Source organism: Dendrobates tinctorius, unplaced genomic scaffold (genome assembly GCF_039654945.1).
Source record: "Dendrobates tinctorius isolate UK_male_01 unplaced genomic scaffold, ASM3965494v1 ptg000035l, whole genome shotgun sequence".
Taxonomy (NCBI): Eukaryota; Metazoa; Chordata; class Amphibia; order Anura; family Dendrobatidae; genus Dendrobates; species Dendrobates tinctorius.
In genome coordinates, this window is record NW_027361703.1 from 42,679,500 (window position 1) to 42,705,137 (window position 25,638).

Consider the following 25,638-nt stretch of genomic DNA (forward strand, 5'->3'; position numbering starts at 1 on the left):
ATTAAAAACGAGAGCTCGGCACGCAAAAAATAAGCCCTCACCCGACCCCAGATCACGAAAAATGGAGACTCTACAGGTCTCGGAAAATAGTGTTTGTTTTTTTTTAGCAACCTTTGGATTTTTTTTTTTTTTTTTTTTCACCACTTAGATAAAAAAGAACCTAGACATGTTTGGTGTCTATGAACTCGTAATGACCTGGCGAATCATAATGGTGGGTCAGTTTTAGCATTTAGTGAGCCTAGCAAAAAAGCCAAGCAAAAAACAAGTGTGGGATTGCACTTTTTTTTGCAATTTCACCGCACTTGGAATTTTGTTCCTGTTTTGTAGTACACGACATGGTAAAATCAATGGTGTTGTTCAAAAGTACAACTCTTCCCGCAAAAAAATAAGCCCTCACATGGCCATATTGACTGAAAAGTAAAAAAGTTATGGCTCTGGGAAGAAAGGGAGCGAAAAGCAAAAACGAAAATAACCCCGGTCGAAAAGGGGTTAAAGGTAAATCTATTTTCACTTTTTGTGCTACTGATCTCTGAAATAAAATATGAAGCGATGGTTTCTCTTTAAGTTTTCTGTACCTTACTCATAAAATGGTTAAAGTAAATGTCCATGAAAGGTCCTTGTCATATAGGGATTTCTAACCATTCCAGCTTTGCTTCTCTTGCTGCCATCAAAGGGTATTTTGCCCTGGATGAGACGGAATTGGCAGGACTTGGTCATGACGCCATTGTGAGCGCGATATCATTGGGTGCGTTATCTTATTTTTTTTATGCCATAAAAGAACAGATTAGGGGGCAGCTGTTATTTCATCAAAGGTTCTGAAGGAAACTCTGTAAGGTCTGTTTTGGAGTTGAGCGTAAAAGATCTGCACAATCCTAGTCTAGTAGCCACGTTTGTAGTCCATGGCTGCCTGACCTGTGCCCTGAGACCTGCCTTCTATCTGCTGGCACTCCTGGTGCCTTCTGATTCGCCAGGATGCTAATCATCAGGAGTGCGTGACTCCGATGACGACGGCCCTACTAATCAGAAGTGCCATGGATGATGCCAGGTGACTGTCACGGACTACAAACGTAGCCGCAGCATCGGGCCCCGCAATCTTTTTGCTCAACTTTTTTCTCTATGACTAAAATGATAAACCTGTAAGACTTGTGTAAACCTTGCCATGTAGTGCTGCTCCCTCGCCTACACAGTGTTCCATCCATACTTCTATATAGTGACGTGTCCTCGCCATGTCTTAGAATAACACCTCTATACCATTTATCATCTCTGGCTTTATTTATTGTTAAGCTTCTTGTCCTATAAAAACCCGTTGAGCTGTGGGATTGGGTTAATAGCTTAATCCTATATAAGTATTTCAGGTCTGGGAACCAGTCGTTCCAGTTGTATGGATACACTCCTCCCTGCATTTTTAGAATATTAATATAGCAATGATGCGCATTGGTACATTGCTAGTCACCGAGCGCTCGTGTCAGGGCAGCAGGTTTCTAATGGCAGGGCAGCTTCTTAGAAATGTTGTCTCCTATGGCAAAGCCACATCTGTATCCTGTGGTGAGCATTCACACTTAGCACACTGCTCTTTCTCGAGGCCGAGACGCCCTGCTAAATTATAAATGAACTGATCAGAGGAGCACGGCTTTTCTAGGCACAGATCTTTGTGTATCTGTTATAGGAAGAAATAGGCTTCATAGCTAGAAAAAAAATCGCTGCAAAAACCCGGAGTCCGTACAATAAGAGACATACAAAGGGGTTTCCCATGGAATACATTTATCACTGGTCTGTGGGGCACTCGAGATGAGAAATTTTCATGAATCTGCCCATCTGTTTCTAATAAGAGTGCACCAGGACCGAGACATGACTAAATCAGGTAAATTATATGTAGGAGCAGGTTAGTCTGACCTCGTTTTCATAAGGCACGCAAAGCTGATGCTACTTCTTATTGGTGGATCCTATGTAGTGTTTTTGAAACTAGAATTCAGTTCTTTTTTTTTTTTTTTTTTTCCCCTAGAGAGCTCCGTACTTGTTCCCTCAAAGCCAATACGGTGGTATAGTGGGGAGCATAGCTGCCTTCCAAGCATCTGACCTGGGTTCGATTCCCTGCCACCGCATGGCTTCCTTGTGTGGCTCTGTGGCTCAATGGATAGCGCATTGGACTTCTATGGAGCTGATGTGATTCAAAGGTTGTGGGTTCGAGTCCCACCAGAGTTGTATTTTGGTCGCTGTGACCAGTGGGGTAGCCCTGGGGTCGGTGTTGGGACCTATTCCCTTCAACGTATTTATTAACAATCTGGTAGAAGGATTACACAGTAAAATATCTATATTTGCAGATGATACAAAACTATGCTAAGCAGTCAATACAAAAGAAGATAGTATTTCTGCTACAGATGGATCTGGATAAGTTGGAAACTTGGGCCGAAAGGTGGCAGATGCGGTTTAACAATGATAAATGTAAGATTATAGACATGGGAAGAAGGAATCCATATCACCATTACACACTGAACAGGAAACCACTGGGTAAATCTGACATGGAGAAGGACTTTGGGATCCTTGTTACTGATAAACTTACCGGGAGCAGCCAGTGCCAGGCAGCGGCTGCCAAGGCAAACAGGATCATGGGGTGCATTAAGAGGTCTGGATACACCTGATGAGAGTATTATACTTCCTCTGCACAAATCCCTGGTTACACCGCACATGGAGTACTGTGTACAGTTTTGGGCACCGGTGCTCAGGAAGGATATAATGGAACTAAAGCGAGTACAAAGGACGGCAACAAAATTAATAAAAGGGATGGGGAAACTACAATACTCAGAGAGATTAGAAAAATTAGGATTATTTAGTCTAGAAAAAAGATGACTTAGGGGCGATCTAATAACCATGTATAAGTATATAAGGAGACAATACAAATCTTTCCGAGGATCTGTTCATACCAAGAAAGATGACGGTCACAAGGGGGCATACTCTGCGTCTGGAGGAGAGAAGGTTTTTCCACCAGCATAGAAGAGGATTCTTTACTGTTAGGGCAGTGAGAATCTGGAATTCCTTGCCTGAGGAGGTGGTGATGGTGAACTAAGTCGAGGGGTTCAAGAGAGGCCTGGATGTCTTCCTGGAGCGTAACAATATTGTATCTTACAGTTATTAGGTTCTTTAGAAGGACTTAGATCTGGGGATTTATTCTGACGGAATATAGGCTGAACTGGATGGACAAATGTCTTTTTTCGGCCTTGCTACAGTAACTATGTTACAACCGTTTTAAGGCACCACTCCAGCATTTTGTTTCTCCATTATGTCCCCCCGGTCAGCACCACGGAGGTAGTCCTTCCTTGACCGATAGCGGGACAGGATCACAGAGAGGTTAAAAGGCCCCTCCCACCTCCACCCTCCAGTGTTTTTCCTGTCCCAGCAAGGGACGGTTGTATGAGAGGTTACGCCTAGAGTGAAGATAGCCTGTGGACATTTATGGCTAGGCAGTCCGTGGCTGATTCCTCTCTGGGTAGAGGTCCCTCAGCCATCAATCGCTGTACCAGGTGGTCTCAGGGATTGGGGGTCTCAGCCCTCTTCCCCCACCCCCCCGGCCAAGCGGACAGTGGCTGACACCTCTTGGAGAAGTTCCTCAGCCAGCCTGCATGATGGGCTCAGGGGGATCGTGTGGTGCATCCAATCCTTCCCCCTGTCTCTGCCCCAAAGAGCAGTCGAGCGGACGTGCTCCTGGGTGGAGCCGCTCCTCCCGGTGGAAGGCTCTCTGCTTGTTCGCCGGCCTCCCGGTGGAAGGCTCTCTGCTTGTTCGCCGGCCAGCGAAACACTGCTACTTCTGGAAAACATGGGGTGGAGAAGGCCGTCGCGCCTCCGGTAACGTCAGCATAAGGTTGGCGTGCGTTCCACGGCAGAATGCGGAAGTGTAGAACGAGACAGGCAGCAGGCTTGTTTTCTGGATCTCGTGGGGCACAGGAGAGGAAATCACTGGCAGTAATACAATCATTCCTGACCAGACACGGCTTCCCTCCATGATAGGCTCTGGGCGTTACCAGCTCCCCCTGTCTTTCTAGCAGGTGTGGAGCCATCACAGGTGCGTGCACATTGGAATGTTGTGTTGGTGGCCTAGGCCTCTGGGCTGATACTAGCTCATGCCTTTGTGCCAAAAGCCAGGCCTAGAGCATCATGTGCTGAGATGTGTTTTCACAGATAAGCAGCTAGGCCTTGGACCTCTAGGCTATAGTAAGGCCTTGTGTCCAAGCTACATCTCATAATGTGACCTCTGTTAGTTGCAGGCCGTCTGCACAGAGCCTTACGCTATGTGCACACGCGGATTGGTCTGCGGAACCGCAGGTAAAATTACCTGCGGATTGGCCTGCGGTTTATCACCTCTACAATGGAGGAGATGGTAATCCGCAGAAAAGTGACATGTCATTTCTTTCTGCGGATTCAAAACCGCAGCTTTTCCCCAGTTAAAAATCCGCAGCATGTGCACAGCAGATTGTAAATCACATAGATTTACATGCTACTGTACACTGTCTGCAGAACTGCTGAAGATCGATTGCGGCCAAAACCGCAGCGTGTGCACATAGCCTTATGGCTGGACACATGGTGGAATGCAGCACATGGTCTCCAGGAAGACTGCCCTCCAGCTGCGGCTCATTAATTGGCTCCTTCAGGTGGAGCCGGTCTGACAATTGAGATGTACTATTCAGAGCAGAGGTTTATCCGGATCTCTGATTGCTCTCTTGGATGTAACTGTGGGCCTTGTCTCTCGTTTGGCACCTTCAAGCATGGCCGTAGTCTATGCATCATATTACATCATAGTGCCTCTATGCATCATTTCATCTTGGTGCTTCTGTGTGTCATATCGCCGCCGGGCGCCAGATCGCATCATTGTGCGCCAGATTGCATCATATGGCTTCATTGTACCTTTGTACATCATACTGCATCATATGGCTTCATTGTGCCTTTGTGCATCGTATTGCATCTTATGGCTTCATAGTGCCTTTGTGCATCGTATTGCATCATATGGCTTCATAGTGCCTTTGCGCATCATATTGTATCATAAGGCTTCATAGTGCCTCTAGGCATCATATTGCTTCATAATGCCCCATAGTGTCTTTGCGCATCATATTGCATCATAGAGCTTCTGTACAGCGTAGTGCTTCTGTGCATCATATGGCGTCATGTGGCTTTGCTACCTCTGGGCCTCAAGGTGTCATTTGTGTCATAGTTCCTCTGTGCTTCATAATACCTTGGGTGTTGTGGCTTTGTGCCTCTTGCTTAGACCTTCTGACTTGTGCCTTGTTGCAGCCCGCACCTTGTATGGTCGGCCTACCACTTCACATTTTGTCTCAGGCCCCAACTCCGGTCCTCGTGTTTCGGAACCCAGATCCATCTTCCGTTGCTTCATTCTATGCAACAGTGCTTAGCCAGATGAACAGTTATGCGTGAATCAGCCTATTAAATTAGCCTTTCTTCTGTTTGGAGCAGAACTCTCAAGTGAGTTACTGCCTTGAGTACTAAAGACAAGTCTCTTTCATAGTTAGCTTTTGAAGGGAGATATATGTCTTGGGGTTCATCCTCTTAGTGGGCATACTACTCTGGGTTCAGGAAATCCCACGAGGTGGAAGAAAAAAATTCTTCCCAACTCCACATAGAGCAGTCGGACTAGTTTCCTTGATCAACACCCGGTAGACAGATTCTTGTCCCATAAATCCGTTGTATTATGTTTACTAGGGACATCACTGCTCTTTGTACCATGTGGCGAATCAGCAGCTCTGCGTCATGTGGCAGAGGATCCCATACTCATTGCTCTTACAGCAGTCAGGGCTGCTAAGGTAAAGAAGCTGTATCCAGGTCTCTTACAGTCAAGAACCCATAGTCCTTCTGCCTTGTAGTAGACAGTACCCTCTGTGATGGGAGGAAATCTACTTCCCTCTAGTTATAGTGTGGTTCCTCCCTCCATGGCAGTCAGGGGTGTAAATATCTCTAAGAAGATTGCCTTTTAGGATATAATAGATAAATAAGTTGACACATTTACAACGTCTGGGCTAATGACTTGTATAGAGGCAGTTTCAAATAATATCTTGTGTCAAAGGGTTCTTACCAACAACCCCACCACCACCACCACCACCACACACGCACCCACCAACCACACTTACACTCCTCCATTCCAGAGTCCAGACTCCGTGTCTAACATCAGTAAAACAGGAGGGAAGATCCACATTTCCCTTTCAGTGCTTTGCTTCTAATGAGAAGCCCAATGTTGGTAGGAGCAGGAGATGTTACCTGCCAGATGGAGTATTTCCTTAGCTTCAAATAATGTCTAAACCCCAAGAAGGGGTTGGATATCTAAAGGATTCAGAATGGACATGATCTCCTGGATGAGTAGGGTACACGCGTCCCAATGCTCTGCCCTTTTCCATGTACTAACTGTTATTGCGTTGATCTTCCAGCAGTCCAGGTTCTCTGTCCTGCAGGTTTCCTCGTAGTATGGTAAACCGGTCTCTAACCAGGGTTTAATCCGAGCCCAGGAGGACCGACTAAGGAACAGCCTTGTATTATAAGCACATGCATCGGATTACCGGTCGGCACAGTCCTCATTGTATTATGGCTGTGGTTATCACCATACTTTCGCTGGGCAATAAGGTTTTAGACCTATTCTGTAGCTGTGCGGGGTTTATAAGTATCTACCACAATAACTAATTTTCTGCTGTTCATTCTTGGTATTGGGGTACAACGGTTTGTTTCCATTGCAGATCTTGTTTACCACATTCATACTGAAATTGACCATTATAAACATATATCAGACACTTTGGGGATCACCTTTTGTAGATCCCTTTCGATATCTATATTCTCATCTTTCAGATAATTTCTATATCTAGCCTGGTTCTTACCTAGGACTTTGAGCCTTGGGCTTCTGTACCCACCCTGGGACCTTTGCTTTGGTATCCTCCATGGTGCTGTCCGGAGGGACGTAATGGAAAAAGGGAATTAGACCTACCGGTAATTGTTTCCAGAAGTCCCTCAGGACAGCACCCTTAGGCTAGTTTCACACTAGCGTTTATTCCACACGGCGCCGCTAAGCCCCACCCCCTGACGGCTTCCTGCCCGCCCCATCTGGTCATCGCCACCTACTATCGCACATGGATGCATATGATCTGCGCACCTTATCTTTAGCTTAGGGTGCATAGATCGTGCGCTAGTAGGATTTTGGCGTGCGCTGCGCACTTTTGAAGGTGCGCTGAAATGCAACATGCTGCGTTCGGCGCACCTTCAAAAGTGCGCAGCGCACACCAAAATCCTACTAGCGCACGATCTGCGCACCCTATGCTAAAGATAGGGTGCGCAGATCGCATGCGTCCATGTGCGATAGTAGGCGGCGATGACCGGATGGGGCGGGCAGGGGGGTGGGGCTTAGTGGCGCCGAGCGCTGCATGGAATAAACTCTAGTATGAAACTAGCCTTAGTTCCCTCCCTTATGTTTGTCTTTAGGCTTGCATGGGATCGATCGTACGGCAGATTGTTCATCCATCAGGTCATCATGGCTCGAGATTGGGATGGAGCCGTAAAGGGTCTTACATATGCGTTTGTAAGGGTGTGTTTAGACCATTTACATCCATCCTCGGTGGTACTTAGAAAAAACACTGGAGGTGGGAGGGGCCTTTTAACCTCTCTGTGATCCTGTCCCGCTATAGGTCAAGGAAAGACTACCTCCATAGTGCTGTCCTGAGGGACTTCTGGAAACAGAATTACCGGTACGTCTAATTCCCCTTTTTTTTTTTTTTTTTTTTTTCAATTTCTGCTCTGGAATGGTGCCACTAATGTAAGTTCCCTGACGCTAGAATTATACTTACCATCTGCTGGCTTCAGCTGTTCCCAGCACCGCTTCGGTCCCGCACCATCTTGTGACCGCAACTTCTGACTGACTGGAAGTTGGAATTAACGATCATAAGCCCTCAATGTAAGTCTGTGGCCATCTTGTTCTGTCTCATAGACATATATTAGGTAGTGACTTCCAGCTTGCCCACCATACACTGGAGCACTCCAGCACATCACAAACATGTCAATTAAGGTCTCCAATCTATAGTAGTGGATGTAAATCTTATTAAAAATAAAAGATTTGTGAACTGTAATTAACACTGAAGTTATCCAAGAGTTTTCTTTTGATTGTAGAAAACCACTAAGCAAAAAAACATTGCAAATTTGCAAGGGGTAAAGTGTGTGTATAGACGTTAGCTAGTTCTATTTGTTTCTGGAGCACACCCAATACGGCAGTCATTGCAGTTCCTACAGAGGTCGTTAGAAGTGGGTGGTTAAAGCTGATGGGGTACGTGCAATTTACTTAGCGGCACTCCAGTAGATGGGACTCCTTTGGTCCTTTGAATGGGAATGCTCTTTACATTATTGCCCTTTATTTTTTTTTTTCCGTGTTGGTTTGTGTCTCTCCCAGCAGTAGTCTTCTGTCCTCTGCCACAGTTGCTTGTCTGCATATATTCACCTCCCGTAAAGCTACGGTGCTTGCAGCCACCCACTCCCAACTAGTTCTTGTAGTCCGCATCTTCCTGCTGGGTGTTCTCTTGGTAGGGATAGTCAGACACATTCTGCTGAGTCTAATGTATGGAGAAAGATGGGCCTGGACAGAACTTATTTAAGCCCCAAGGGTGGTTTGCACGTTCATGACCGGGCCAATTTTTACAATTCTGACCACTGTCCCTTTATGAGGTTATAACTCTGAAATGCTTCCGTTGATCCCGGTGATTCTGACAGTGTTTTCTCGTGACATATTGTACTTCATGTTAGTGATAAAATTTCATTCATATAACTTGCGTTTATTAGTGAGAAAAACGGAAATTTGGCGAAAATTGACAATTTCGCAATTTTCCAAATTTGAATTTTTATGCCCTTAAATCAGAGCTACAGCACACAAAAAACTTAACTAACATTTCCCACATGTTTACTTTACATCAGCACAATTTTGGAACCAAAATTTTTTTTTGTCAGGAAGTTATAAGGGTTAAAAATTGGCCAGCGATTTCTCATTTTTGCAAAACCATTTTATTTTTACGGACCACATCACATTTGAAGCCACTTTGAGGGGGTCTATATGATAGAAAATAGCCAAAAGTGACACCATTCTAAAAACTGCACCCCTTAAGGTGCTCAAAACCACATTCAAGAAGTTTATTAACCCTTTAGGTGCGTCACAGGAATTTTTTGAATATTTAAAAAAAAAATGAACATTTAACTTTTTTTTTCACAAAAAAAAATACTTCAGGTTCAATTTTTTTTTATTTTACCAAGGGTAACAGGAGAAATTGGACTGCAAAAGTTATTGTGCAATTTGTCCTGAGTACGCTGATACCTGATATGTGGGGGGAACCACTGTTTCGGCGCATGGCAGACCTCAGAAGGGAAGGAGCGCCGTTTGACTTTTTCAATGCAAAATAGGCTGGAATTCAGATCGGACGCCATGTCGCGTTTGGAGAGCCCCTGATGTACCTAAACAGTGGAAACCCCCCACAAGTGAACCCATTTTGGAAACTAGACCCCCCCCCCCCCCCAAGGAACTTGTCTAGATATGTGGTGAGAACTTTGATCCCACAAGGGCTTCACAGAAGTATATAACGTACAGCTGTACAATTAAAAAATCATATTTTTTTTCCACAAAAATGATCTTTTCACCCCCAATTTTTATTTTTCCAAGGGTAACAGGACCCTAAAAGTTATTGTGCAATTTGTCCTGAGTACGCTGATACCCCATATGTGGGTGTAAATGACTATTTGGGCGCATGGCAGAGTTCGGAAGGGAAGCAGCGCCATTTGACGTTTTTGGCTGGAATTGAGATCGGACACCATGTCGCATTTGGAAAGCCCCTGATGTACCAAAACAGTAGAAACCCCCCCACAAATGACACCATTTTGGAAACTAGACCCCCCAAGGAACTTATCTAGATGTGTGGTGAGCACTTTGAACCCCCCCAGTGCTTCACAGAAGTTTATAACGACCGGGCGTGATAATAAAAAAAATCGTATTTTTTCCACAAACATGATCTTTTAGTCACCAATGTTTTTATTTTCCCAAGGGTACAAGGAGAAATTGGACCCCAAAAGTTCTTGTCCAATTTGTCCTGAGTACGCTGATACCCCATATGTGGGAGAAAACTACTGTATGGGCACACGTCGGGGCTCGGAAGGGAAGTAGTGATGTTTTGGAATGCAGACTTCGATGGAATGGTCTGCGGGTGTCATGTTGCTTTTGGAGAGCCCCTGATGTTCCTAAACTGTGGAAACCCCCCACAAGTGACCCCATTTTGGAAACTAGACCCCCTAAGGAACTTATCTAGTTATAGTGGTTTGAAAAAACCACTATATTGTAATCCGAACGCTGCTAACTTATTCTTATTATTATTCAGTTGATTTCTGCAATTAATGTGGCCAGAACCGCTACACGCACAGACTCCGTTGAGGTGTCGTTTCAAAGCCAGCGTCCACGAGAGGTGTGCTAAGTATTTTTCGTGTCAATCGGATTTGTAGTTTTTGCGCAATTTGCATTTGAAAAAATTTTTTCCCGTCATTGGAATGCACTGTCTCAATGCTTTTCCATGGGAAGGTAAAACATGCCCTGAGGCGATTGAAATGGCAGTTAAGCTCATTGATATGTGCAGGCAAAGTGGCCAAAGTGGCTACAGAGGTGCCGAATGTGCCACAGTGGCTACCAAGTGGCCAAGTGGCTACAGAGATGCCAAAGGGGCTACCAAGTGGCCAAGTGGCTACAGAGGTGCTAAAGGGGCTGCCAAGTGGCTACCGAGGTGCCGAATGTGCCACAGTGGCTACCAAGTGGCCACCGAGGTGCCAAAGGGGCTACCAAGTGGCCAAAGTGGGTGCCGAATGTGCCACAGTGGCTACCAAGTGGCTACCGAGGTGCCGAATGTGCCAAAGAGGCTACCAAGTGGCCAAGTGGCTACAGAGGTGCTAAAGGGGCTGCCAAGTGGCTACCGAGGTGCCGAATGTGCCACAGTGGCTACTAAGTGGCTACCGAGGTGCCGAATGTGCCACAGTGGCTACCAAGTGGCCACCGAGGTGCCAAAGGGGCTACCAAGTGGCTAAAGTGGGTGCCGAATGTGCCACAGTGGCTACCAAGTGGCTACCGAGGTGCCGAATGTGCCAAAGAGGCTACCAAGTGGCCAAGTGGCTACAGCGGTGCTAAAGGGGCTGCCAAGTGGCTACCGAGGTGCCGAATGTGCCACAGTGGCTACCAAGTGGCCACCGAGGTGCCAAAGGGGCTACCAAGTGGCCAAAGTGGGTGCCGAATGTGCCACAGTGGCTACCGAGGTGCCGAATGTGCCAAAGAGGCTACCAAGTGGCCACAGTGGCTACCGAGGTGCCGAATGTGCCACAGTGGCTACCGAGGTGCCGAATGTGCCACAGTGGCTACCGAGGTGCCGAATGTGCCACAGTGGCTACCGAGGTGCCGAATGTGCCACAGTGGCTACCGAGGTGCCGAATGTGCCACAGTGGCTACCGAGGTGCCGAATGGGCCACAGTGGCTACCGAGGTGCCGAATGGGCCACAGTGGCTACCGAGGTGCCGAATGGGCCACAGTGGCTACCGAGGTGCCGAATGGGCCACAGTGGCTACCGAGGTGCCGAATGGGCCACAGTGGCTACCGAGGTGCCGAATGGGCCACAGTGGCTACCGAGGTGCCGAATGGGCCACAGTGGCTACCGAGGTGCCGAATGGGCCACAGTGGCTACCGAGGTGCCGAATGGGCCACAGTGGCTGCCGAATGGGCCACAGTGGCTACCGAGGGGCCACAGTGGCTACCGAGGTGCCGAATGTGCCACAGTGGCTACCGTGGCTACCGAGGTGCCGAATGTGCCACAGTGGCTACCAAGTGGCTACCGTGGCTACCGAGGTGCCGAATGTGCCACAGTGGCTACCAAGTGGCTACCGTGGCTACCGAGGTGCCGAATGTGCCACAGTGGCTACCAAGTGGCTACCGTGGCTACCGAGGTGCCGAATGTGCCACAGTGGCTACCAAGTGGCCAAAGTGGCTACAGAGGTGCCGAATGTGCCACAGTAGCCACTTGGTAGCCACCGAGGTGCCGAATGTGCCACAGTGGCTACCAAGTGGCCACAGTGGCTACCGAGGTGCCGAATGTGCCACAGTGGCTACCAAGTGGCCACAGTGGCTACCGAGGTGCCGAATGTGCCACAGTGGCTACCGAGGTGCCACAGTGGCTACCAAGTGGCCAAAGTGGCTACAGAGGTGTCAAATGTGCCAAAATGGCTACCTAGTGGCCAAAGTGGCTATACAAAACATTCATATTCTAACTTTACTTTCTTACAGTCGACACCTGATACACTGCTGTAAAGCTGGCAGCGCTGTTCAAGCACCATGTATTTCCTTCAGGAAATGCCCATCTAGTTGTTGTTGTTGTTGTTGTTTTATATATTACCATTGATTCCATGGTGCTGTACATGAGAAGGGGTTACATACAAATTAGATATCACTTACAGTACACAAACTAACAATCACAGACTGATACAGAGGGGAGAGAGGACCCTGCCCTTGCGGGCTTATATTCTGCAGGATGGTGGGGAAGGGTCAGTAGGTCGGGGCGTTGCGGTACCTCCAGGAGTGGTGAGGAGGCAGCGGGGTCATTGCAGGCTGCAAGCTTTCCTGAAGAAGTGGATTTTCAGGTTCCGTCTGAAGGATCCGAATGTGGTTGATAGTCGGACGTGTTGGGACACAAAATTCCAGAGGTTGGGGTCTATTCGGGAGAAGTCTTGGAGGTGGTTACGTGAGTTTTCCAAAGTTTTATTCTTTTTCAAAACCATTTTGGTGGGGAAGGGAAAGCAAAGTTGAAAGAAATACAAAACGTTAGTCAAAACAAAACCAGACAATAACATCGAGTCGCATCGCGACATAAATTGACGCAACAAAAGTATGATCATACGGTCGTACTATGTTGAAATCAAGTGCAAGCACAAACTAAAATAAGGGGTGGTTACGTGAGGAGCGAATAAACGTGGAGGAAAGAAGGGGGTCTTGGGAGGACCAGAGATAACGTGAGGGAAGGTATCGGGAGATATACGGAGGAGACGGTATAGATGGCCTTGTAGGTCAGTATTAGTAATTTGAACTGGATACACTGAGGGAATGGGAGCCAGTGAAGAGATTTGCAGAGGGGAGAAGAGATGAATTAGTCGGGCAGCAGAGTTAAGGATGGACTGGAGAGGTGCGAGGGTGTTAGCAGTGAAGCCACAGAAAAGGATGTTGCAGTAGTCGAGGCGGTAGATAAAGAGGGCATGCACAAGGATTTTAGTAGATTGAGGGTTGAGGAAAGGACAGATTCTGGAAATATTTTTGAGCTGCATACAACAGGAGGTGGAAAGAGCTTGGATGTGCGGATTGAAGCACAGGGCAGAGTCAAGGGTTACTCTGAGGCAGCGGGCTTCAGGTAAGGAGGAAAGCATGATGTTAACTGTGAGAGATTGGAAAGGGTGATTATAAATGTCCCCTTGCTGTGTCTGACCATATAGGACCATGGTCTGGCTTCTGCTTTCTTTTAAGGTAAAACATATTTAGAAGCAGGCAGGGAAATGTTTTACCCCAAAGTAATAATCCGCTTCAATCCCATGCTGTCGTGTCTGCTTTTGACCCCCCCCCAGCCCAGTAGTTGTGGTATGATCAGACCATGTTCCTGCTGCACAGACACAGCCATTACACAGTACACAGCAGGGGCACATTTATAAGATTATCTCAGCACAGAAACATTTTATTTACCCACATCCAATTGTGGAACTTATTATTATTCCAAGCTCTATTGATTAAAATGAACTTTGTTCATGGGAAAACCCCTTTAAGCTGCATTCACCCTGAAAGGTAATCATAAACCCGTTCATTGGGTGAACTGATCTTTTCTGCAGAACTGTAGCAGCCTATGTGTATTGGGCGATGTGTAACAGATGGCTCAGTGCACATAGTAACATAGTTTTGAAGGCTGAAGGAAGACCTTATGTCCATCTAGTTCAGCCTATTTTTAATGCAGCTGTTCTGCATTGCTGATCCTGGGGAAGGCAAAAAACCCACAGAGTAGAAGCCAATTTTCTCCATAGGGAAAAAAATTCCTTCCCCTTAGCTGGGTCAACCATCTACCTTTAATATTCTGTTATTCATAACCTTCTATACTGTTACTCACAAGAAAAGCATCCATTCCTTTCTTACATTCATTCAGTGAGTTGGCCATCACCACTTCCTCAGGAAGAGAATTCCAGAGCCTCACTGCTCTTACCGTGAAGAACCCTCTTGTATGCTGGTGCAGAAATTGTCTTTCCTCCAAATGAAGAGAATGCCCCCTTGTTCTTGTCACAGTCCTTGGTACAAACAGTTCATTGGAGAGATCTCTGTATTGCCCTCTGATATACTTGTACATATATATTAAGTCTCCTCTAAGTCTTCTCTTTTCTAGAGTAAATAGACCTAATTTTGATAACCTTTCTGGGTATTGTAGTGAACCAACTCCATTTATCATTTTAGTAGCCCACCTTTGAACCCTTTCAAGTTCAGTAATGTCTTTCTTGAGCACCGGCGTCTAAAATTGCACACAATACTCCAAGTGTGGTCTGACGAGTGATTTGTACAGAGGGAGAATTATGTTTTCATCTCGTGTCCCCAGACCTCTTCTACTGCATCCCATGACCCTATTTGCTTTGGTGGCAGCTGCCTAACACTGGGCACTCCAATTTAGCTTCTTATTGACTAAGATGCCTAAGTCTTTTTCCATGTCTGCACATCTCTTACTTTGGTCTGCCAGCCTACTGAACGACCGCTGGTTAGTAGCGGTTTACTGCTCATTGGCTGTATTGTGCCACCGGACAATCTATGTAAGCGGTGCCTTAATCACAATGGCAGGAGAACTTGTTTTGTCTACTTTGATATTTCTAGTTCTCAGAAGTCTCTGTGCATGTACGGAGAGTAATTGATTATATTCACACCTTTCTGTGCGCTGCGCTTTTATTAGCATTTGGCTTTACACTTGGTGTTTCTAATAATCTGGTGAGGCTGCATTTCCAATTGTGTTTCCAGGACCATGCTCCCTCCTGACATTACTCATCAAAGCTTTCAATGCATCCCGACAGCGAGGAGAAACGATGGGTTTTGGAAACGTTTCCTTTGTGCCTGGATTCATTCCCAGCCCTGAAAAAATAATGATGGTTAGAAGAACCACACACAATTTGAGCTCATCGCCATAATTTTTTCAGTTTTATTAGTGTGTGAATAAGAGTGGGCTGCACGGGAGAAGCGAGACCGCCATATCTGTACCCCTAAGCACACACAGGTGTTCACGGTTTTCATGCAATGATCTCAGTTTTTTACTTGCCCTCATACTTATTTTATTTTGTTTTCCAGTTCGGCCTATGACACAAAGACGAGACAGAAGGTGGCAGTAAAAAAGCTCTCCCGACCTTTTCAGTCCCTTGTCCATGCCCGGCGGACCTACAGGGAGCTGCGTTTGCTGAAACACATGAAACATGAAAATGTAAGCAATGATTTCCTACTAGGAAAAGTGTCACTGCGGTATCAGTCACTGTGCAGGTGTTCTACTGTATAAAACTATTAGGCTACGTGCACACGCTGCGGATTTGGCCGCGCGGATTTTGTAAAATCGGCAGGTAAATCTGCAGGTCAAAAGACCTGCGGATTGCTCTGCGGTTTTGCCCTGCGGTTTTTCATCTCCACAATGGAGGAGATGGCAAACCGCAGCGGAATCCGCAGAAATGACATGTCAATTCTTTCTGCGGTTTCAAAACCGCGCGGAAAAATCCGCACCGTCTGCACTGCGGTTTTTTATTTCCATAGGGAATAATGGTACTGTACACCGCAGCAAAAACTCCTGCGGACCTGCAGCGGCCAAATCCGCTGCGGAACCGAAGCAGAATCCGCAGCGTGTGCACATACCCTTAGTATATATTTTATTGCCAACATTTCTGCAACGGAGAATCCGTTCCATCATACATGTGAACAAGGTTGTTTCTGCATCAAGGACATGATTCTCCTCAAGCCCTTTTAGATGATGGTAGAGTCACAAACTAATACTAAACAACATTGACCCGCTAAGCTGCTCAGTAAGCAATGATGTTTTTGGTGTTTTTTGCTGACTACCAGGTTCACTAAATAGCCCCGTAGACTATAATGGATGCAGGTATGGACTGGAGCAGAAATTCAGTCCTAGCATTTGAAGTCACTAAGGCCCATAATGTCCCCATCCCCAAGCACCAGATGGGATATATTACTCTGGAGGAAAGCAAGAAATACTACAAGACCAATATTTCTAATGGTACACGTGGTCTGCTGGGGTAAGTGACGGAGTCGGCGAATTTGTGCTCCGTCACAACTCTTATAATAGTACTAGGTGGTGGCCCGATTCTAACACATCGGGTATTCTAGAATATGTATGTAGTTTATTTATGAAGTTTTAATAAAAATGCAATAATGCACCCACCCAATCTTGATATGCATGGTCCTCTCACCCCCCAATCCTGGTATGCATGATCCCCCTCACCCCCCTTTCCTGGTAAGCATGGTACCCTTCCTCCCCCCCCCCCCCCCCTCCCCATCCTGGTATGCATGGTCCCCTCACCCTCCAATCCTGGTAAGCATGGTCCTCTGACCCTCCAATCCTGGTAAGCATGGTCCTCTGACCCTCCAATCCTGGTAAGCATGGTCCTCTGACCCTCCAATCCTGGTAAGCATGGTCCTCTGACCCTCCAATCCTGGTAAGCATGGTCCTCTGACCCTCCAATCCTGGTAAGCATGGTCCTCTGACCCTCCAATCCTGGTAAGCATGGTCCTCTGACCCTCCAATCCTGGTAAGCATGGTCCTCTGACCCTCCAATCCTGGTAAGCATGGTCCTCTGACCCTCCAATCCTGGTAAGCATGGTCCTCTGACCCTCCAATCCTGGTAAGCATGGTCCTCTGACCCTCCAATCCTGGTAAGCATGGTCCTCTGACCCTCCAATCCTGGTAAGCATGGTCCTCTAACCCCCCCTTTCCTGGTATGCATGGTCCTCTCACCCCCCAATCCTGGTATGCATGATCCCCCCTCACCCCCCTTTCCTGGTAAGCATGGTACCCTTCCTTCCCCCCCCCCCCCCCATCCTGGTATGCATGGTCCCCTCACCCTCCAATCCTGGTAAGCATGGTCCTCTGACCCTCCAATCCTGGTAAGCATGGTCCTCTGACCCTCCAATCCTGGTAAGCATGGTCCTCTGACCCTCCAATCCTGGTAAGCATGGTCCTCTGACCCTCCAATCCTGGTAAGCATGGTCCTCTGACCCTCCAATCCTGGTAAGCATGGTCCTCTGACCCTCCAATCCTGGTAAGCATGGTCCTCTGACCCTCCAATCCTGGTAAGCATGGTCCTCTGACCCCCCCCTTTCCTGGTATGCGTGGTCCCCCTCACCCCCCTTTCCTGGTATGCATGGTCTCTGTTAAAATATAAAATAGTTATAGAATCGCCTTCCGACGACCCGCAATCTCCACTCCATGCGCCCGGCCTCGGGGTCCCAGTAATGCTTTGCGCGAAACATGACGTCGCACTCTCGCGAGAGTGACGTCATCTCCGGTCTAAGGCGCAAGGCATTACTGGGACCGCGAGGCCGGGCGCGTGGAGTGGAGATCGCGGGCCGTCGGAAGGTGAATATAACCTTTTTTTTATTTTAATTCTATTTTTTTACAGATGCGCTGCGCCCAATTGAGCACTGCGCCTGCCAATGACCGGATGCGGCCCCCAGGCTGCGGGATTTCAGTGACACAGAAGACAAAAAAAAAAATATATATATATATATATATATATATATATATATATATATATATATATATATATATATATATATATATATATATATATATATATATATATATATATATACACTCACTGGCCACTTTATTAGGTACACCATGCTAGTAACGGGTTGGACCCCCTTTTGCCTTCAGAACTGCCTCAATTCTTCGTGGCAGAGATTCAACAAGGTGCTGGAAGCATTCCTCAGAGATTTTGGACCATATTGACATGATGGCATCACACAGTTGGCGCAGATTTGTCGGCTGCACATCCCTGATGCGAATCTCCCATTCCACCACATCCCAAAGATGCTCTATTGGATTGAGATCTGGTGACTGAGGAGGCCATTTGAGTACAGTGAACTCATTGTCATGGTCAAGAAACCAATCTGAGATGATTCGAGCTTTATGACATGGCGCATTATCCTGCTGAAAGTAGCCATCAAATGTTGGGTACATTGTGGTCATAAAGGGATGGACATGGTCAGCAACAATACTCAGGTAGGCTGTGGCGTTGCAACGATGCTCAATTGGTACCAAGGGGCCCAAAGAGTGCCAAGAAAAAATTCCCCACACCATGACACCACCACCACCAGCCTGAACCGTTGATACAAGGCTGGATGGATCCATGCTTTCATGTTGTTTACGACAAATTCTGACCCTACCATCCGAATGTCGCAGCAGAAATCGAGACTCATCAGACCAGGCAACGTTTTTCCAATCTTCTACTGTCCAATTTCGATGAGCTTGTGCAAATTGTAGCCTCAGTTTCCTGTTCTTAGCTGAGAGGAGTGGTACCCAGTGTGGTCTTCTGCTGCTGTAGCCCATCTGCCTCAAAGTTCGACGCACTGTGCGTTCAGAGATGCTCTTCTGCCTACCTTGGTTGTAACGGGTGGCAATTTGAGTCACTGTTGCCTTTCTATCAGCTCGAACCAGTATGCCCATTCTCCTCTGGCATCAACAAGGCATTTCCGCCCACAGAACTGCCGCTCACTGGATTTTTTTTTCTTTTTCGGACCATTCTCTGTAAACCCTAGAGATGGTTGTGCGTGAAAATCCCAGTAGATCAGCAGTTTCTGAAATACTCAGACCAGCCCTTCTGGCACCAACAATCATGCCACGTTCAAAGGCAATCAAATCACCTTTCTTCCCCATACTGATGCTCGGTTTGAACTGCAGGAGATTGTCTTGACCATGTCTACATGCCTAAATGCACTGAGTTGCCGCCATGTGATTGGCTGATTAGAAATTAAGTCTTAACACACAGTTGGACAGGTGTACCTAATAAAGTGGCCAGTGAGTGTGTGTGTGTGTGTGTGTGTATATATATATATATACACACGTGTGTGTGTGTGTCTAGAACACCGATTCTGTTAACAGCATAGCAGAAAAGACGGCCCATGACCAGGCAGGCCCTTCTGGCATTTGGCAGATGGCCAGTCCGGCCCTGAATGGATGTGTTTTATCTGTGAAAAATAGAAAACGCATGTGTGACTCACAGATGTGTTAATGATGCCTAAAGGATACATATAAAAGATTCAGTCTCTAGGAGCTAAGCGGCCAATATAGTATGTATGGTGCTGCTCGGTACACACTTTACATTGGGCGTCATGGCATCTATAACCATCGCAGGGTGCCTGTGGGTTAGTATGGCAGCCAGAGGCCTTCAGAAGGCCCCATTATTGCCATGTTAGTCTTCCTAAGAAGCTTAGTCCGCAGTATGTGCACACGTAGTTTTTAGTCTCTGCGGATTTTGTAGAGAAAACCGCAGGAAATCCGCAGGACAAAGTGCTGCGGTTTTTCTGCGGTTTATCTGCGGATTATCTGCGTTTTTTCTGCGGTTTTGCCCTGCGGTTTTACACCTCATAATGGATGAGGTGTAAAACCGCAGCGTTTCTGCACCAAACAATTGACATGCTGCGGATTGTAAACCGCAGCAAAACCGCGCGGAAAAAAACGCAGCATGTGCACAGCTTTTTTTTATTTCCATAGGAAATAAAGGTACTGTACAACGCAGCAAAATCTGCTGCGTTTCTGCAGAGCCAAAAACGCTGCGGAAACGCAGCAGAATCCGCAGCGTGTGCACATACCCTTAGTGATCAATTGACAGGTTCAGGTACACTAAGAGAACTGAAATCTAAAGTAAAAGTAATTAAAAAAAAGAAGAAAAAAAAGTGTTAGGCTGTGTGCCCACGTTGGTTTTTTTAAGTGTTTCCGAAGCGCTTTTAGACTCGCATTTCTGCTACGGAATCGCTTAAGAAAAGCGTCCCATGGAAACATAATGGAATCTGCACATGTTGTGCTAATGGTGCGTTTTTTTCTGCTGCAGAAACGCTGAGTGGAAAACAATGCAGCATGTTCATTAATTTTGCGGAAACGCATAGGAAAATGCATGCTAAAACGCTTAACAAAAGCGTCAAAAACGCTTACAAAAGCGCTTCATAAAACGCATGCGTTTTCCCGGGAAGAGGGTGTGAGTTTCCGCTCGGGAACATCTTGCATGAAAAACGCTACGTGGGCACATAGCCTTAAACTATGTAAAATAAGCAAACAAAAGTTTAAAGCGCCCTCCTTTCCCCAGATGAAAAATAAAGAAGCTTAAAAAGAATAAACGCATTTTCATATTTTGCATTAGCGCAACCATAAAAGTCTGGTCTATCAAAATATTAAGTTAATTAAATTATTAGTTAAACTTAAAAAAAATTACGGTACCTAGTCATGAAATGGTTAAATCTACAAAATGAAATCTGTTTTACCATGGCTAATCTAATAAACGTTAATGTTCTGGTAAGTGCACCGAGGCTGTACACCGCCGTTATGGGTGTGGCGATATGTCAAGGCTGCACGGATGTACGGCAGTGCGGAGACGTAATACGAGTGCATGAGCCCTGTGGTCGATTACGGCACTGCTTGTTTGGTCAGAATGATTTATTTTACTGCCATTTTCAAATTCAATTAGCTCTTTGGTGAGTGCACAAAAGGGTTTACCTGAAATGTAATCCTCGGCTGTTTGTCGTTTCACATTATACGAAAAAAGTGACATGAAAAAGGCGCACGCCTTAATATACAGTGGTAGGTTTCCTTTATTATCAGCGTATTTCGAGAAAGTGCTGCAAGAAAGTATTTCCTAAGCTTATGTTATTCCGGGAAGGTGCAGAGCCACAGTGGTGTATTTCATAATGTGTAACCTGCCATGTGAGAATTGCACAAATATGTCCCCTCTCAGGAGAGATTCCATTGCAAAGACGAAAAAAACATAAAAAAAAAAAAAAAAAAAAAAAGGTAAGGCTCTGTTTAAAGTGTAACCGTCATTTTAATTATTTCATAAACCTATAACACGCGTGAAATTAGGAAACTTTGTAATATATCTGATCAGAGACATCTGCGTCTTTCTCCTCCAGGACAGATCTTTAATTTTCAAAATTCTCAATTTCCAGGTAAAATCTGTATTCAGTGAAGATAGACTGTTACGTTTCTGAGATAGAAGATGGTAGGTGCTACTGATAAGATTCTATACAAATAGGAGGGGAGAGAAAGTGGGAGAAAATGTGATTCTAGAGGGCCTGTCACACTAAGAGATATCGCTATAACTAGTGACGTTATAGCGATATTGCTAGCGATATCGCGGTGTGTGATACTTGCCAACGACCCGCTCCCCCGCTGGTTATCGCTGATCGCGCGAGAACAGGCTGGACTGTTTCTCGTCGTCAGCTTCCTGCGGCGCTTCCTGTGGAGAGACGAGCGTGGAGCCGGGCAGGAGGACGCAGGATCGCCTGGTGTGACAGGTAAGTAGCGACCCCCGTCCCCAGCGATGTCGCTGGTGAGATCTGCCTGTGCGGCAGCTCACTAGCGACCACTTAGCGATGTACCAGCGATCCTGACCGCGTCATATCGCTGGTACATCGCTAAGTGTGACAGTACCTTAGCTCTGTCCTTTTCCTCCCTCCATCCCCTCTACATAGAATCTTATCAGTAGCGGCTGCCAATGTAAAGGGTCTGTCACACTAAGCGATATCGCTAGCAATATCGCTATAACGTCACTGGTTTTTGTGACGTTATAGCGACATTGCTAGCGATATCTCTGTGTCTGATACTTACCTCCGACCGCTCCCCCGCTGGTTATCGCTGATCGCGCGAGAACGTCCTGGACAGTTTCTCGTCGTCGGCTTCCTGCTGTGGAGACGAGCGACACGTGGACGCGGGCGGGAAGACGTCAGGATTGCCTCGTCTGACAGTTAAGTGGCAACCCCCGACCCCTGCGATGTCGCTGGTGAGATCTGCCTGTGTGGCAGCTCACTAGCGACCACTTAGCGATGCACCAGCGATCCTGACCGCGTCATATTGCTGGTGCATCGCTAAATGTGACAGTACCTTTACATTCTGTCTTCACTGAATACAGATTTTACCAGTAAACTGAGAATTGTGAAAATGAATGAATGATCAGTCCTGGAGGAGAAAGAAGCAGATATCTCTGATAAGATTTATTACAAAGTTGCTTATTTTCATGTGCACTAGTGATTTATGAAATATAAAATGACATTTACAGTTTAGACGCCAGCTGATAGGCTACTTGTAAGACAAACAGCGGTTGTTTAACAGCTGTTTTATATAGTCCGATTGTGCTCATAGAACGATCATTACGACGATTTTTCTGTGTGCATATAAGGTCTTTGTTCTCGACAGCTCCTATCCGGTTTACACATGACATGCGCTGCTGAGAACGTTGATTGTTAACGAATATGAAAAATCATTTCAACAGACAAACGAGCACTTTGCGTTTTAGACAGGCAAATTATTGGGAAATTAACGTTTCTGGGAATGCTCATTTCTTAAAATTGGCTAGTGTAAATATACTCCAAAAATGTGACACTTCTGCAACTAACGTCAAAAGATGGCTAAAGATTTTCAATCCGCCTTTATTGACCAGGGGACATGCAGTATTTCTAGAGGTTATCTACATTTGTAGTAGTGTGAAATAAGTGGAAATTTTCTCACCAGATTTTATCACAAGTAGGACAGGCATTGAGGTGGCTGGAGAATGTTGTAGAATAATGGTCATCCGTAGCCGTAAATCGGTATGAAATACAAGATAGAACATGAATCGTTTCTGAAAGGGGTTTTCCGCTTTTAGGGCTCATACTCACTCGCAAGAGACTCGCATGAAAACCTGGCACTGCCGCCGGCACTCCGACCGGAGCATGCGGCTACATGTATTTCTATGCAGCCGCACGCTCCGGTCCCAGTACCGGCGGCAGTGCCGGGTTTTCATGCAATTCTCGTGCGAGTCTCTCGCAAGTGAGTTTGGGCCCTTAGCGATATGATTACTGTAATAAAAAAGATAGTACATGCCCTACTCCGCATTAGTGGCCGGCTCTATGCAGATCATCTGGTCTCTGTTTTGCTTGAAGCAGTGACGTCAGGGTGAAGCGGTGACATCACCACTGCAGCTAATCACTGAGCTTAGCTGCTCAGTCAGTTTAGGCTAACGGACTAGCTTTTTGAAGTATCTTTAAAATCTGTGGACACAATGTTTGTCAAGAACTTCTTTTTTATTGCTACTTGTTGGAATTATTTAGTAATTTTAGAAAGTAAAGTTCAACATATAGTAAAATGTCCACTGCTTGGATTCTTTACCCCCTGTCTGTAAGCCACATTAGTATATAACTGCGCGACTCACCTACTGTAAAAAAAAAAAAAAAAAAAAGTGTAGTTAGCTTACTGGTCTGCAATGAAATCCCCAAGCCTGCCAACGCCCAGCACGGATTGTGGTGAGCATCCACATCAATTAGGAACAGGAGGAAAAAAAAAGTGATCCAGCTTGAGACGGAGGCAGCTGCAACTTTACAAAGCTTTATTGGACAACTTAAAAATATAATAGTTCTTTAAAAAATGTCTCCATAGCAAACACTGAGCACACCAGTGAGGAGGATCAACGCGTTTCAACTAAAGAGTCTTAAGGGCCCGTCACACTAAGCGATATCGCTAGCAATATCACTATAACGTCACTGGTTTTGTGACGTTATAGCGATATTGCTAGCGATATCGCCGTGTCTGATACTTACCTCCGACCCGCTCCCCTGCTGGCTATCGCTGATCGCGCGAGAACGTCCTGGGCCGTTTCTCGTCGTCAGCTTCCTGTGGCGCCGACAAGCGATGCGTGGATGCAGGCAGGAGGACGTCTTCATTGCCTCGTCTGACAAGTATGTAACGACCCCCGACCCCCTGCGATGTCGCTGGTGAGATCTGCCTGTGTGGCAGCTCACTAGCGACCACTTAGCGATGCACCAGCAATCCTGACCGCGTCATATTGCTGGTCGGGATCGCTGGTGCATCGCTAAGTGTGACAGTACCTTTAGTCATGATCAGTTCATGACTAAGACTCTTTAGTTGAAACGCGTTGATCCTCCTCACTGGTGTGCTCGGTGTTTGCTATGGAGACATTTTTAAAGAACTATTATTTTTAGGTTGTCCAATAAAGCTTTGTAAACTTGCAGCCGCCCCCGTCTCGAGCGGGATCACATTTTTTTTTTTCTTCGATTCACCTACTGAGGTTGTTCTTCCTCAAGTCAGAATGAGCAATGTAATAAAAAGCCAACACAATTTCAAGATGCATAAAATAAATTCTGCCATAGGTTACAGATGGTAAAAACAAGTCAGACTGAAAAATCTGATTCAGTTACGTACTTTTTTCTTTGAAGACATAGAAAGACATTTGTCGATTTTTGGCCCAGGCACACCTCGATAATATCACTGTTCCTTGTTTTTAGACATCAGATGTCTTTGTGTAGTTTCATGAGTGCATCGCCGGCATGAGTCACTGTCATCTCCACATTGTGCACCCTACTTACACGTACTTTAATTTCTGCTGTCATTTTACTGTGGAGAGCCAGGCAGCAATAAGAAGGCCATAATGTCATGTATTGGCTGCAGATAAATGGAAGGATAATGCATTGAGGAGGAATGGTGAAACAAATACTTTCCTGTTCTAAAGAATATATTATGAAATATCAGCCTTAGTTCCTTTTTAGGCTTTTTATCATTGATTTTTATGCTCCAATCTTATTATAACTGCTGATCTAATCCATCAGAATGTGATTTATGACTGTCTCTACCAAGTACTCCTACGTGGAGATGTTATAATTGAATTAACCCTATTGGTGAATATATAAAAGGCTTTCTCAGGATGTAAATCCTGAGTCTGTCACCTAACCACTGTCTGTATGTCACATCTCATTAGTCACCTTCTAACAGAACACACCTTCATCAGGCTGGGTTCACACCATGGTTTATCACTGTCTGGAATGCTTGGTCTGGCAGTTGGTCTTCTGAATTTGCTGTCTCGTCTCTATGGGGCTGTAACCTCTGGTCAGTCAGTTTGCGCATTGCGATCCGATGGAGTAAAAAGGGCATTCTTGTGAACCCGGCCCTAATGGGGGAAAATGTAGTTATGAGCGTAAGTGCTCATTACTGGAGTTTTCCTGGGATGCTAGGGTAGTAACTGAATATCGCCGGTGCTCGAATAAGATGTTCTCGTCCCCGCAGCTGCATGTTCCACATCTGTTAACCACAAAACATGCAGGGACTGCCTGACGAAACATGGGCAAGCCCCTTATGTTTTGTGGCTAACAGATGTGGAGCGTGCGGCCGTGAGGATGCAAGCATCTCCCTCACCCGCAATATTCTGCATACCCGAGCACAGTTGGCAAACTCAAGTAATGAGCACTTATTCTCATCATTAGTAAAATTACAAATTGCTATTCAAAACAAGCAACTTTGCAATTGACCTCATATTAAAAAATCTCTGTTCTAAGAGAGA

The 25,638-nt window shown here is 46.0% G+C and overlaps 1 protein-coding gene and 1 non-coding gene across 5 annotated transcripts in view; both read left to right on the forward strand.

The window, feature by feature from the left end:
* LOC141087706 (mitogen-activated protein kinase 11-like) overlaps positions 1-25,638 on the forward strand; it is an 83,017-nt gene that overhangs the window by 11,800 nt on the left and 45,579 nt on the right. For all 4 annotated transcript variants that reach the window (XM_073573432.1, XM_073573433.1, XM_073573431.1 and 1 more), the window contains exon 2: positions 15,389-15,518. In XM_073573432.1, the coding sequence (XP_073429533.1) occupies positions 15,504-15,518 (15 nt within the window). In that variant the 5' untranslated portion in view covers positions 15,389-15,503. The remainder of the gene's footprint in view (positions 1-15,388; positions 15,519-25,638) is intronic.
* Positions 2,117-2,202, forward strand: TRNAR-UCU (transfer RNA arginine (anticodon UCU)). The gene is given in 2 exon segments: positions 2,117-2,153; positions 2,167-2,202. It is a non-coding gene; the product is annotated as a tRNA-Arg (tRNA).